The 13381-nt window shown below is 44.3% G+C and overlaps 1 protein-coding gene and 1 long non-coding RNA gene across 2 annotated transcripts in view; one reads left to right on the top strand and one right to left on the bottom strand.

The window, feature by feature from the left end:
* bbox1 (butyrobetaine (gamma), 2-oxoglutarate dioxygenase (gamma-butyrobetaine hydroxylase) 1) overlaps nt 1-13381 on the top strand; it is a 271737-nt gene that overhangs the window by 232401 nt on the left and 25955 nt on the right. Inside the window, exon 6 of the mRNA XM_068046474.1 lies at nt 721-917. Coding sequence (XP_067902575.1) covers nt 721-917 — 197 coding nt within the window. The remainder of the gene's footprint in view (nt 1-720; nt 918-13381) is intronic.
* The window catches only part of LOC137377132 (uncharacterized), a 401963-nt gene that overhangs the window by 209844 nt on the left and 178738 nt on the right, over nt 1-13381 (bottom strand). The gene's annotated exons all lie outside the window — the stretch shown is intronic.

Genomic DNA, 13381 nt, shown 5'->3' on the forward strand with positions numbered 1-13381 from the left:
GGGAGTTGCTTCCAGAGGAAGAGGTAACGTCACTGGGGTAGACTTTAACTCCTTCCACCTGGTGGAAACCAGGCAGGGGTGTAACTAAATATAGAGGAAGGGGACTTACCCATTCCCTTCCCACCCCGATTTGGCAGACTACAATTTAAGCTGCAAGCGGCAAGGCCACCAGTCCAAAGTCAGGGCTCAATCTACTATTTTAACTGAGGCCCAAGATGGGATGCAGGAGGGGCTTCCCTGCCAGGCCAACAGCCAGAAGAAACAGGAGCCAGGATCAGAGCAGGTCAGGAAGGCAAATTCTTCAGTAAAAAATTCTTTTTTAAATTTCCTTAAGCTGAGAATGTTCCTCCAGTCCCCACAATGAATGGATAATAATGAATAAGTGAGCTGTAAGTTAGCCCATTTTAAGTGCATTCAATAATTTTATGCAGGAACATAATAAAGATTCAAAAAGTGAATTACTCATGAATAAATGAGTGCATGTCCAGCTTGTCCCTCCCCACCTCTCAATGGCTATCTCTAACTAAACCTTCTGGTCATAAAGCACATTGAGCTACCACACTGGAGCATATTGTGGCCTTGTACATTCCTGTAAATGACTTGCAAGCAAAATATACAACAATGCCACTATTTAAACCAATGTAGGGTGTGGCAAAATGAAATGCATCTTCGCTTAATTGTCCTGTGATGGTAAGCATTTACTTGTCCGTTTTGTCCCAGATTCAGCTTCTTCACAGCATAAAACCAGCAGAAGTTGGAGGTGAAACAAAGATAGTGGATGGATTCCATGTTGCCAATCAACTCAGACAACTGAATCCCGAGGCTTTCCGAATCCTTACCTCAGTTTTGGTTAATTTCACAGACTCTGGAGTTGACTACTGTGATTTCTCTCTTCAGTCCAAGCATAAAATTATTGAGTGAGTACAAATGCAGGCAGATGACATAATTGCATCTGTATTTCTATGATGCCAATGTTTCACCAAAATGTTAAAAGCCCTAGGTTATAATTTGTCTTTTTTACCCTCAGACAGTTTGCTACCAAAGTAGTGTTAGAACTACATTTCCGTCTGCCGAGACTTTGGTGCACTTTCGTTATATATTCATGGCAGGATCCTGGTGCAATTGAGGCCCTCTATAAGGAGCCTGCCTCTGGGGCTGAGGGGCCGCAGGAGAGTCAAGTCTGCTGCTACTTCAACATGAAATTGGCAGCGACACCTCAAAGAGCTAGTCCAGCCGTTACATGAGTGCCAAAGGCAGAATATTAGAAGCTGCTACCTCAGGCCTAGAGCCCCCAGATGGTCTGACGCCTGATCATGTATTGTCCTCCACAATAATGCAAAGGAAGCAGGCACCCTTTATGGGAATTGCCTGAGAAACGTTAGCCAAGTGTTTTCAAAATAGGAGCCTTGAAAATTGTACAGGAAGCAACATGTCAGTAAGTTACTGAGTTGATGTTGCAACCAAAGGGAAGCCATAATTGAGCAGTGAGCAAGCAGATTTTCTAGGTGAAACTGTTCCTTATCATTCTTGCTGGCAGATGTCTGGCCCTCTTGGATGCTCTCTTTCCGCAATGGAGTCTCAACTGTATGCTCACTCTGCTATCCTTCTTCATATCTTTACTGCTCAACATCAAGGTGTAGTCCTTTAGAAAATGTGAAATGGTGCATCATGCAACAGACAATAATGTGCAAGACCTTGGCTGGACTGCACTATAGTGCTCTGTCAGGTCTGTTAAGGCATTTGAAGCAAGTCTTCAAACCAGCAATAATCTAATCATAATTCAGGTGATCTGCATGTGGTAGGTGGCAAATAAACTAGTCATGAGCTGCACAGGATAACCCTGATCTGCAACAGCCATGGTATGGTAGCATAGTGGTTGAGTTACTGGACTAGTAATCCTAAATTGCTGATCCAAAGACATGAGTTCAAATTCCACCACAGCAGCTGTGAAATGTAAATTCAATTAATTAAATAAATCTGGAATAAAAAGCTAGCATCAGTAATGCTGACTATGAAACTACCTGATTGGTGTAAAAACTAGCGAAGGAAATCTGTCATCCTTACCTGGTCTAACCTACATGTGACTCCAGACCCACAGCAATGCAGTTGACTTTTAACTGCCCTCTGAAATGGCCTGGCAAATCACTCAGTTGTATTCAAGAAGGCAGCTCACCACCACCTTCTCAAGGCAATTAGGGATGCACAATAAATGTTGGCCTTGTCTGTGACACCCGCATCACATGAATGAATAAAGGACTTGTCTTTCACAACTGGGGTGGATGGTGGGCTATAGAAAGTAAAGAATCATGGCAGCTTATTGATGTGCACAATGTGATGGTTGGCATCACATACTAGTTGACCATTCATTAAGATAAAGACTTTCCTATTCACAAGCTTGATGATTCTCAATTGGAATGACTGCAGTGGATTGCCCCCTGCACCTGGGTAAATCCTGCCATTTGGAAAAGGTTCACTACCCTTTCACACTTCTGTGTCATCTGGTGGCAAAAACTCCTCTGTTGCCTTACAATGGGAACAAAGTCTTTTGCTGCACTGTTGAATGGAGAGGTTGACAAATGACTCGTCTATAAATACAATGGCATGGTTATCTTCAAGATTTCACCAATGGTGTCTAACTAGCCTTTCCTACCCAACTTGCTCCATCTAATCCACATCTCCAAAACACAGATACAGTAGAATCCGTGTTGGACTTGTGCTCTAAGCTTTATTGGTGAGACCAAAAAAGAAATGAAACTTAGTAATGCTGATGACAGTAGCAAGCCAGGGCCACAAAAGTTCAGAAAAATGAGAAACAAATTAACTGTCACTAGAAATTCCATAGTCCTGCAAGTAATCTTTCACTGTGCTTGCACCATTATTCCTGTCACTGTACAACCTTGCAATACCTCCTTTAGTTTGCAGAGCTGGAGCAAAGATAGCAGGAGAGCAAGAGATGCAGGGGGGAGGTGAGGAAGAACTTTTTTATGCAGCGAGTGGTAATGGCCTGGAACTTTCTGCCTTCAACAGTAGTGGAAGCGGTAATGATCAATGATATCAAAGGAAATTGGATAGGCACTTGAGCAAAACAAACTTGCAGGACTACGGGGATAGTGCTGGGTAATGGGACTGACTGGATTGCTCTACAGAGAGCAATCTCTACAGAGAGGCTTGGCCTCAATGGGACGAATGGCCTCCTTCTGTGCCGTAAAGACTCTATGGGCTGTCTTTTATCAACCCTCTAGGGACGGGCTGGGAGGCGGGGTGGGTAAAATAGTGAGGGAAGGCGGGGGGGTGGAGTTCCCATTGCCTACCCAACGCCATTCAGTATTGTCGGGATGGGGAAGGCTGAAGACAGCTTCCTGCCCAGAGGCCAATTGAGGCCCTTAAGTGGCCAATTAATGGCCATTTAGGGCCGCATCCTGCTGCCAGTGGCATTTTACCAGCAGCGGAGGGGGGTGCCCTCTGCCACATGAGGAAGCTTCCAAGTAACTCCAGGCAGCCTCCCTGTGGGGGAACCAGTCCTGCATGAGCAATCTGTGGCTCATGGTGAAAAAGGACCTCTGCCAACAACCTCCTGCCCACCCACCCCCCCCCCCCTGACCTTCAATGAACACCCTACCCTCCCCACCACCCCTGGCCTGGCCTGCTGAACTGCCCAGCAAGCCCGCCACACTTACCTGAGGTCCTGAGGTCTGGGGCTCCAGTGCTGCTCCTGGTCCTGAGCCTCCTGCAGTACTGGCAGTGGCGACCACTCCCAAAGGCATTGCTGGTACTGCTGAGCTACCGGTCCTCGGTTTGGCCGGCAGCTCTTGGGGCGGGACCATCGATCTTAAAGGGACAGGGACCCAAACAGAAGACAGTTAATTGACTGCCCTGCACGGAATGCAGCTGGGGTCTTGAAACAGGGCCGATGTGGGTTCGACATCCTCCCCGTCTTCCGGCCTGTCACCAGGACTCCTACTGTCGGGGTAAAATCCATCCCTATCACTTTATGTGAGAGAAAGTGAGTACACCAACTCAACATACAGCAGGGTGGGACTTGATAATGGGGCCTCTGAAAAATGGTGTAGACATTTTTGAAGTCAAAATTTAGCAGTAGGCCTTCAACTATCCACCCTGATACCAGCTGGTGGTAACCTCGAAGGAAATCCAAGCCACCATCGCTCCTGGCCTGGCTGTATGAGTAAAAATATTCAGTTGATAAATCATGTCCCTGAGCTGTCTGCTCCTTAAATCTGCCAAGTTATTGTGCTGAGGTTTCCTTGTTCTTGGCTCATCTCCCAGTTTATATGCCTTGTGGTAATAGAACATCTCTCTTCTCGGGGAGTGGAAAAGGAATGTGTCTAGACCAAAATTCATCAGTGGTGTTGGCTGTACTATAATAATCTGCTGGAATGCAATTTGAGACACAGGCCCTGATCTCAACTCCCTCTGCCCCCTCTGATCCCGCTGCCTTTGTGAGCAAGACACCTGACCCAAGCTGGCGGGGTCTTGTTTTAAATATGCAGATTTTGTTGGAGGCCTGAGCAGTGACAGTTTCCCCATCAGACTAAATCTGACAGGAGGGAGCTCATGGTCCGGAAGACGGCCAGGGCGGTAAGGTTTTTTATTTGGAGTACTTGTGGACCAGGAGCAGCATGGAAAGCCTCCCTTGTGAGCACCAACTTCCCCTGCCCCCTGCCCTCTGCCCTAGTTCATGTGCAGAGACCCCTTGATACCACCCCCGCACCCTGCTGCCCCAGCACCCTCCACCACTTACCTGATTGCTGTGAGTGCACGGCCTCCTGCCAACTAAACCTAATCCCTTCCCAATGGCGGATTTAGCCAAGTTCCGGAGGTAGAAAAATCATGGATTTCAATGACCAGAACTCCACAGAAAATAGAGAATCATGGGCCACTTCAGAGCTTCTCCCCCAATCATTATTATAAGCAGGACCAAGGGGAATACTGAGTGTTGGTTAGCCCTTTCTTCATCTGCCCAGGGGAGGGGGAATGAAAAAGCAAGTAATCCATTTTCAGCCTCTCTAACAAAGGGCCGGCATTACAACATCTGCCATGAAGAAACTAGAGAAAAAGAGAGATTTTGTTTGTTTCAGCCTTTTCTCAAACTCACCCCTGTTCCATAGCTGTACAAAGGGCATTTTGAGACCTTTGCACTACCACGTAAACTCTTTGTGACAAAAATGTAGCATTTTTATCTGAGATTTAGCCTGGATTTCGCTTTTTCAAATCATAAAGTGGATAAAAACTGGCTTCACTCAGAAAAAAACATGCTTCTTTTATTGCTGATACAAATATTAGAGAGTTAAGTTACTTTGCCTCAGCCAGATTTACAAGGGAGGGGCTAAGCCATTAAATTCAAACACAAACATCTTGAGAGATTTGTTCAAATATGTGTTTGGTCAGAAGCTTTTATTTAAAAAAAAATTCTATTTATGTGCTCATTTGCTGGAAATTATTTCTCAACTTGTCCTGTCCAATTTGGAGAATCTGCCATTAGCCTTCAAAGCATGATAAGATGGTTTCCTTGGAAGGTAGGACAGAGAAAAGAACTACTGCATGAGAATATGTAACTCAGCACAATATTGGAGACTGTTTAAAAACAGAAAATGCTGGAAACACTCAAGCACGTCAGGCAGTATCTGTGGAGGAAGAAACAAAATTAAAGTTTCAGGTCCATGTCCTTTCATCAGAGTAGGGAAAGTGATGGTGGGAGGTGGGGATGACACAGGATTAAAGAACCGAAGGGAAGGTCTATGATAGGAGAGGAGTGACAAAAGGAATAATGGTGCAAGGCAAAAGAGGATGCAAAAGGACAATAAAGAAACAAAATATGGGACCATAGGAGGTGTAAATGACAGCAGCAGAACTATTAACAGCACTTGCTCTCTGAGAAAATGGGAGCAGTGGTTTTATAATTGAAGTTGTTGAAATAAATGTGGAGGCCCAGATGTACTTCATCGAAAGACAAGGTGTCGTTCTTCAAGCTTGCGTTGAGTTTGATTGGAAATGCATAGGAGGCTGAGGACAGAGAGCTCAGAGTGGGAGTGGGATGGAGGATTTATAAAAAATAGAAAGAGTAGGCCATTTGGCCCCTCAAGCCTGCTCTGCCATTCAATAAAATCATGTCTGATCTAACTCCACTTTCTGACCTGCCCCCCATAACCTTGACTCTCTTGTAGATCAAACATCTGTCTTGCTCAGCCTTGAATATATTCAATGACCCAGCCTCCACTACTCTCTGGAGTAGGGAATGCCAAAGATTAATGACCCTCAGAAGAAATTCATGCTGACTTTTTGTGATTGACGTACGAGGGCCCCCAGATCTGCTTTGGGAGTAAATTTCAAAGTACGGCCCGGAATCTTTTGCCATAGAGCAAGGTTCCCTTCCACCAACACAAACTTAAAAACCTACTCCGTTTGTATCAAACATCGTAACAACAGAAATCAAAACAAGCAGCAAGAAACCACAAATGCCATAATGAGATTGAATGATTTGTTCAGCATATGCTGGTCTGTTCATCCCTAAAAGCCTGGTGGGCAATACAAGCTCCCTTTTGATGAAATTACATTTTTCTTTCTTTCATCTGTATATAAAGGACCTGGCCCACAATTACCATCCTACAGCTTTATAGCACACCTGAGGTAGGCACCTAGCCATATGAGAAAATCATAGACCTAAGCCCACATGCTTCCAGACTGTGGCAAAGCATGCTGACACTTCAAATACTTTTTAATAATGATAGTTCCACTGTAGTTCAGCAATTCTGTCTGCTGGTGAATGTTATTTCATATGTTAAAACAATTTCTGCCGTAAAAATAACCACTTTTATTCTTAACTTTAAACTAGGGAGGGTGGAAGGCTAGAAAAGCTTAAAAAAAACTATACTCCTTAGTTCCTGCAAACTGGTGGAGAACTTGGAGCAGTGTTACCACAGGCTGAGAAATTTGACTGTTCCAAAACCAAGATTTATTATTTGCAGAGTTTGAGAAACTTGTTTACATGGCACATTCCTCAACAAGGAAAAGCAAGCCTAAAGTTTGTACACTTTAGTGGAACAATATAGTTCATGCAATGGAAAAGTTATCTTGCTTTTTATAGCAGGCTTATAAGGGCTTAACCTGTACATGCATTTGATACTTAGTGTAGAGTAAAAAAAAGTAGACACCAGTAGGTCTTATATCACTGTCCACCCACATCCCTACCTCCTGTGTCTCCTCCATCACCATCCCTGGGTATGTCCTGTCCCACCATAGGATGGATCCATTAGAGGTGGCGGCACTTTGGTATATAATCTGGAGGGAGTGACACTGGAGTCCTCAGCATTGACTCCAGACCCCATGAAGTGTCATGGCATCAGGTCAAACATAGGCAAGAACACCTCCTGCTGGTTACCACTTACTGCCCTCCCTCAGCTGTTGAATCAGTACTCTTTCATGTTGAACACCACTTGGAAAAAGCACTCAGGGTAACAAGGGCACAAAATATATTCTGGGTGGAGGACTTCAATGTCCATCACCAAGAGTGGCTCACTGGTACCACTACTGACAGAGCTGGATGACTCCTGAATGACATATCTGCCAGAATGGGCATGCGGCAGGCAATGAAAGAACCATCAAGAGGGAAAAATCTACTTGACCTCGTCCTCACCAATCTACCTGTCGCAGATGCCTCGGACCATGACAGTATTGGTAGGAGTGACCACCACACAGTCCTTGTGGAGACAAAATCCTGTCTCCATACTAAGGATGCCCACCATCTTGTTATGTGGCACTACCACCATGCTAAATAAAATAGATTCAGAACAAATCTAGCAGCTTAGAACTGGGCATCCATGGAGCAATTTAGGCCATCGGCAGCAGCAGAATTGTATTCAACCACAATCTGTAACCTCATAGCCTGGCATATCCCCCACTCTATCATTACCATCAAACCAGGGGATCATCCCTGGTTCAATGAGGAGTGCCAGGACAGCATGCCAAGAGCAGCACCAGGCATACCTAAAAATGAGGTGCCAATCTGATGACAGGACTACTTGCATGCTTAACAGTAGAAGCAGTATGCGATAGACAGAGCAAAGCAATCCCACAACCAATGGATCAGATCAAAGTTCTGCAGTTCGGCCACATCCAGTCATGAATGATGGTGGACAATTAAACAACTAATTGGAGGAGGAGGCTCCACTAACATCCCCATATTCAATGATGGAGGAGCCCAGTACATCAGTGCAAAAGATAAAGCTGAAGCATTTCCAAACATCTTCAGCCAGAAGTGCTGAGTGGATGATCCATCTTGGCCTCCTTCTGAGGCCTCCTACTCACAATAACCTGCTCAACAATGCTTGCCTCCATATTTTAATGCAGCCTTGGTCCAAAAGAGCTGTATTCAAGAGGTGATGTGAGAATGATTGCCCTTGATATCAAGGCCGTATTTGACCAAGTGTGGCATCGAGGAGTCCTAGCAAAATTGAAGTCAGTAGACTCATAAATCTGTGCCCTCTCATTCTCGATCCTTTCACAAGTGGGAACAGTTTCTCCCTACCTATTCTATCCAGACCCTTCATGGTTTTGAATACCTCTATCGAATCACCTCGCAGCCTTCCCTTCTCCAGGGAAAACAGAACCAACTTCTCCAATGTATCTTCATAACTGAAGTTCTTCATCCCTTGAACCTTTCTCGTGAATCTTTTCTGCACTCTCTCCAATGCCCTCACATCTTTGCTAAAGTGTGGCATCCAGAACTGGGCGTAATACTTCAGCTGAGGCCAAACTAGTGTCTTATATAAGTTCAACATAACTTCCTTGCTCTTGTACTCTATCCCCCTATTAATAAAACCCAGGATACTGTATGCTTTATTATCCACTCTCGCAACCTGTCCTGCCACCTTATACACCCAGGTCCCTCAGCTCCTGCATGCCCTTTAGAATTGTACCCTTTATTCTATATTGTCTCTCCATGTTCTCCCTATCAAAATGAATCACTTCACGTTTCTCCACATTGAACTTCATCTGCCACCTATATGCCCATTCCACCCACCTGTCTCTGTCCTTTTACAATTCTACACCATCCTCCTCACAGTTCACAATGTATGACAGTACATAGGCAATGGATAGTCTTTGAAGAAATATTATATAGTTTACAGCAACTATACATTCCTTCAAGGCACAAAAACTCCACAAGTAAAGGCAGTCAACTGTGGATAACAAAGGAAGTTAAGGATTATATAAGATTAAAAGAACGGCTATTAAGTTGCCAGAAATAGTAGTAAACCTGAGGATTGGGAGGATTTTAAAATACAGCAAAAGAGGATGAAGAAACTGATAAAGAAAGGGAGAATAGAATAGGAATGTAAGCTAGCAAAAAATATAAAACAGATTGTAAAAGCTTCTATAGGTACGTAAAAAGAAAACGTTTGGCTAAGGCAAATGTGGGTCCATTACAGGCAAAGTCAGGAGAATTTATAATGGGGAATAGAGAAATGGCAGAGAAGCTGAATGATTACTTTGTGTCTGTCTTCACTAAGGAAGATACAAGAAATCTCCCAAAATTAGAGATCCAAGGGATTGGGAGAATGAGGAATTGAAGGAAATTAGTATTAGTAAGAAGGTTGTATTGAAGAAATTAATGGGGCTGAAGGTTGGTAAGTCCCCAGGACCTGATATTCTACATCCCAGAATGTTGAAAGAGGTAGCCATGGAGATAGTGGATGCATTGGTGATCATCTTCCAAAATTTTGTAGATTCTGGAGCGGGTCCTGCAGATTGGAAGGTCGCAAATGTCACCCCACTATTTAAGAAGGGAGGGAGAGAGAAAACAGGGAGCTACAGACCTGTTAGCCTTACATCAGTCGCTGTGAAAATGCTAGAATCTATTCTAAAGAATGTGATAAATGGACACTTGGATAATAATGATCTGATTGGGCATAGTCAACATGGATTAATGAATGGGAAATCACGTTTGACGAACCTGTTGCAGTTTTCTGAAGATGTTACGAACAGAATTGATAAAGGGGAGTCAGTGGACGCAGCATACTTGGATTTTCAGAAGGCTTTTGATAAAGTCCCCCACAGGAGGTTGGTTAGCAAGATTAAAGCACATGAGATAGGAGGTAATATACTGGCAAGGATTAAGGATTGGTTAACATGCAGAAAGCAGAGAGTAGGAATAAATGGGCCATTCTCGTATTGGCAGGCTGTGACTCGGGGGTACCACAGGGATCAGTACTTGGGCCCCAGCTGTTCACAATATGTATCAATGATTTGGATGTGGGGACCAAATGTTGTATTTCCAAGTTCGCAGATGACACAAAACTAGGTGGGAATGTGTGTTGTGAGGAAGATGTAAAGCAGCTTCAATGGGATTTGGAAAGACTGGGCAAGAATGTGGCAGATGGAAATAATGTGGAAAAATGTGAGGTTATCCACTTTGATAGGAGGAAAAGATGTGCAGAGTATTTCTTAAATGTTAAGAGATTAGAAAGTGTAGATGTACAAAGGGACCTGGGTATCATCGTCAATATGTCACTGAAAGCTAACATGCAGGTGTAGCAAGCAATTAGGAAGGCTAATGGTATGTTAGTCTTTATCGCAAGAGGATTTGAGTACAGGAGTGGTGAAGTCTTGCTTCAATTGTATAGAACTTTGGTTAGACCGCACCTGGAGTACTGTGTGCAGTTTTGGTCCCCTTATCTTAGGAAGGATATTATTGCCATAGAGGGAGTGCAATGAAGATTCACCAGACTTGTTCCCATGATGGCGGGACTGCCCTATGAAGAGAGATTGGGGGAACTGGACCTGTATTCTCTAGAGTTTCGAAGAATCAGAGGTGATCGCATTGAAACCTACAAAATACTTAAAGGGATAGACAGGGTAGATGCAGGTAAGCTGTTTCCCTTGTCTGGGGAGTCTAGAACCAGGGGACACATTTTCAAAATAAGGGGGATGCCACTTAGGACAGAGATGAGGAGAAATTTCTTTACTCAGAGGGTTGTGAATCTTTGGAATTCTCTACCACAGAGGGCTGTGGAAGCTCAGTGATTGACTATGTTTAAAGTAGCGATTGACAGATTTCTAAATGCAATTGACATAAGGGGATATGAGGATAGTGTGGATAAACGGCATTGAAGTGGATGATCAGCCACGATCGTATTGAGTGGCGGAGCGGACTTGATGGGCTGAATGGCCTACTCCTGCTCCTATGTTCCTTTGTTCCAAGTTTCGTATCACCCGCAAACTTTGAAATAGTGCCCTGTACACCAAGGTCTCGGTCATTAATATATATCAGGAAAAGCAAGGGTCCCAACACCGACCCCTTGGGGAACTCCACTACAAACCTTCCTCCAGCCTGAAAAACATTCATTAACCACTTCTCTTTGTTTCCTGTCACTCAGCCAATTCCATATCAATGTTGTTACCGTCCCTTTTATTCCATGAGCTATGACTTTGCTCACAAGTCTGTTGTGTGGTACTGTATCAAATGCCTTTTGAAAGTCTATGTACACCACATCAACTGCATTGCCCTCATCAACGCTCTCTGTTACCTCCTCAAAAATCACCAGCAAGTTAGTCAAACATGATTTTTAAGAAATCCATGCTGGCTTTGTTTTATCAACCTGCATTTGTCCATCTGACTATTAATTTTGTCCCGAATTATTCTTTCAAGAAGTATCCCATCACCGAAGTTAAACTGACTGGCCTGTAATTGCTGGGCTTATCTTTACACCATTTTTTGAACAAGGGTGTAACGTTTGCAATTCTCCAGTCCTCTGGCACCACCCCCCGAGTTGAAGGAAGTCTATAACATTATGGCCAGTGCCTCTGCAATTTCCACCCTCACTTTCCTCAATATCCTTGGATGTATCTCATCTGGTCCTGGTGCTTTATCCACTTTAACGGTGGTGATTGATCTGATGGTGATTTAAGTTCCTCTCCTATCTCCCCTCATGCTTTATGCAAGCTCATCTTGTCCATGAGACCCACCCTCCTATTCCCTCGATCCTGTTCCCACTAAACTGCTGATCAGCAAACTTCCCCTCCTGGTCCCCATGTGAGCTGATAGTGAAAATGTTCTCTCTCTTCAGGTGCTGTTCCTCACTCTTTGAAATCTGCCATCATCACCCCCATCTCAAAAAAAACCCCTTGAACCCACTGTCCTTGCAAACTACTGTCCCATCACCAACCTCCCTTTCCTCTCCAAAGTCATTTAACGTGTTGACACCACCCAAATCCATGCCCACCCTTCCTGAAACTCCATATTTGTATCTTTCCAATCAAGTTTCTATCCCTGCCTTATTCCCAAAGTATCAAAGTCATAAATGAGATCCTATGTGACTGTGAGAAAGGTAAACTTTCCCTTCTTGTCCTTCTCGACCTGTCTGCAGCCTTTGATATGGTTGACCACAATGCCTCTCCACTGTCGTCCAGCTGGGAGGGACTGCTCTCACCTGGTTCCATTCTTATCTATCTAATCATAGCCAGAGAATCACTTACAATGGCTTCTCTTCCCGCTCCTGGACCGTAACCTCTGGTGTCACCCAAGGATCTATCCTTGGCGCCCTTCTATTTCCCATCTACATGCTGCCCCTCAGCAATATCATCTGAAAGCTCAGCCTCAGTTTCCACATATACATTGACGACACCCAGCTCTACCGCCAGCTCCCTCAACTCCTTCATTCTTGCTAAATTATCAGGCTGCTTATCTGACATCCAGTACTAGATGAGCAGAAATTTCCTCCAATTAAATATTGGGAAGACTGAAACCACTGTCTTTGGTCCCCACTCCAAACTCCGTTTCCTAGATACCAACTCCATTCCTCCCCCTGGCAACTGAGACTAAATGAGACTGTTCACATCCTTGTGTCATATTTGACCCCAAGATAGCTTCTGACCACTTTTGCATGCCACCACTAAGACTACCTATTTCTACCCCCATAACAATCGGCCCTGCCTCAACTCATAGTCATAGAGTCATAGAGTCGGACAGCATAGAAACAGGCCCTTCGGCCCACCGTGTCCATGCCGACCTTAATGCCTATCTATACTAATCCCACCTGCCTGCATTAATTCCATATCCCTGTATGCCTTGCTTTTTCAAGTACCTGTCCAGATGCCTCTTAAATGTCACTACTGTTCCTGCCTCCACCACCTCCTCTGGCAGCTCATTCCAGATACCCACTATTCTTTGTGTGAAAAATTTACCCCTTTGATCCCCTTTAAACCTTCTCCCTCTCACCTTAAATCTATGCCCTCTAGTTTTAGTCACCCCTACCATAGAAAACAGACTCTGGCTATCTACCCTATCTATGCCTGTCATAATTTTATATACCTCTATCATGTACCCTCTCAGCCTCCTTCGCTCCAGGGAAAACAGACTCAGCCTATC

The sequence above is a fragment of the Heterodontus francisci genome, chromosome 14, assembly GCF_036365525.1.
Source record: "Heterodontus francisci isolate sHetFra1 chromosome 14, sHetFra1.hap1, whole genome shotgun sequence".
NCBI lineage: Eukaryota > Metazoa > Chordata > Chondrichthyes > Heterodontiformes > Heterodontidae > Heterodontus > Heterodontus francisci.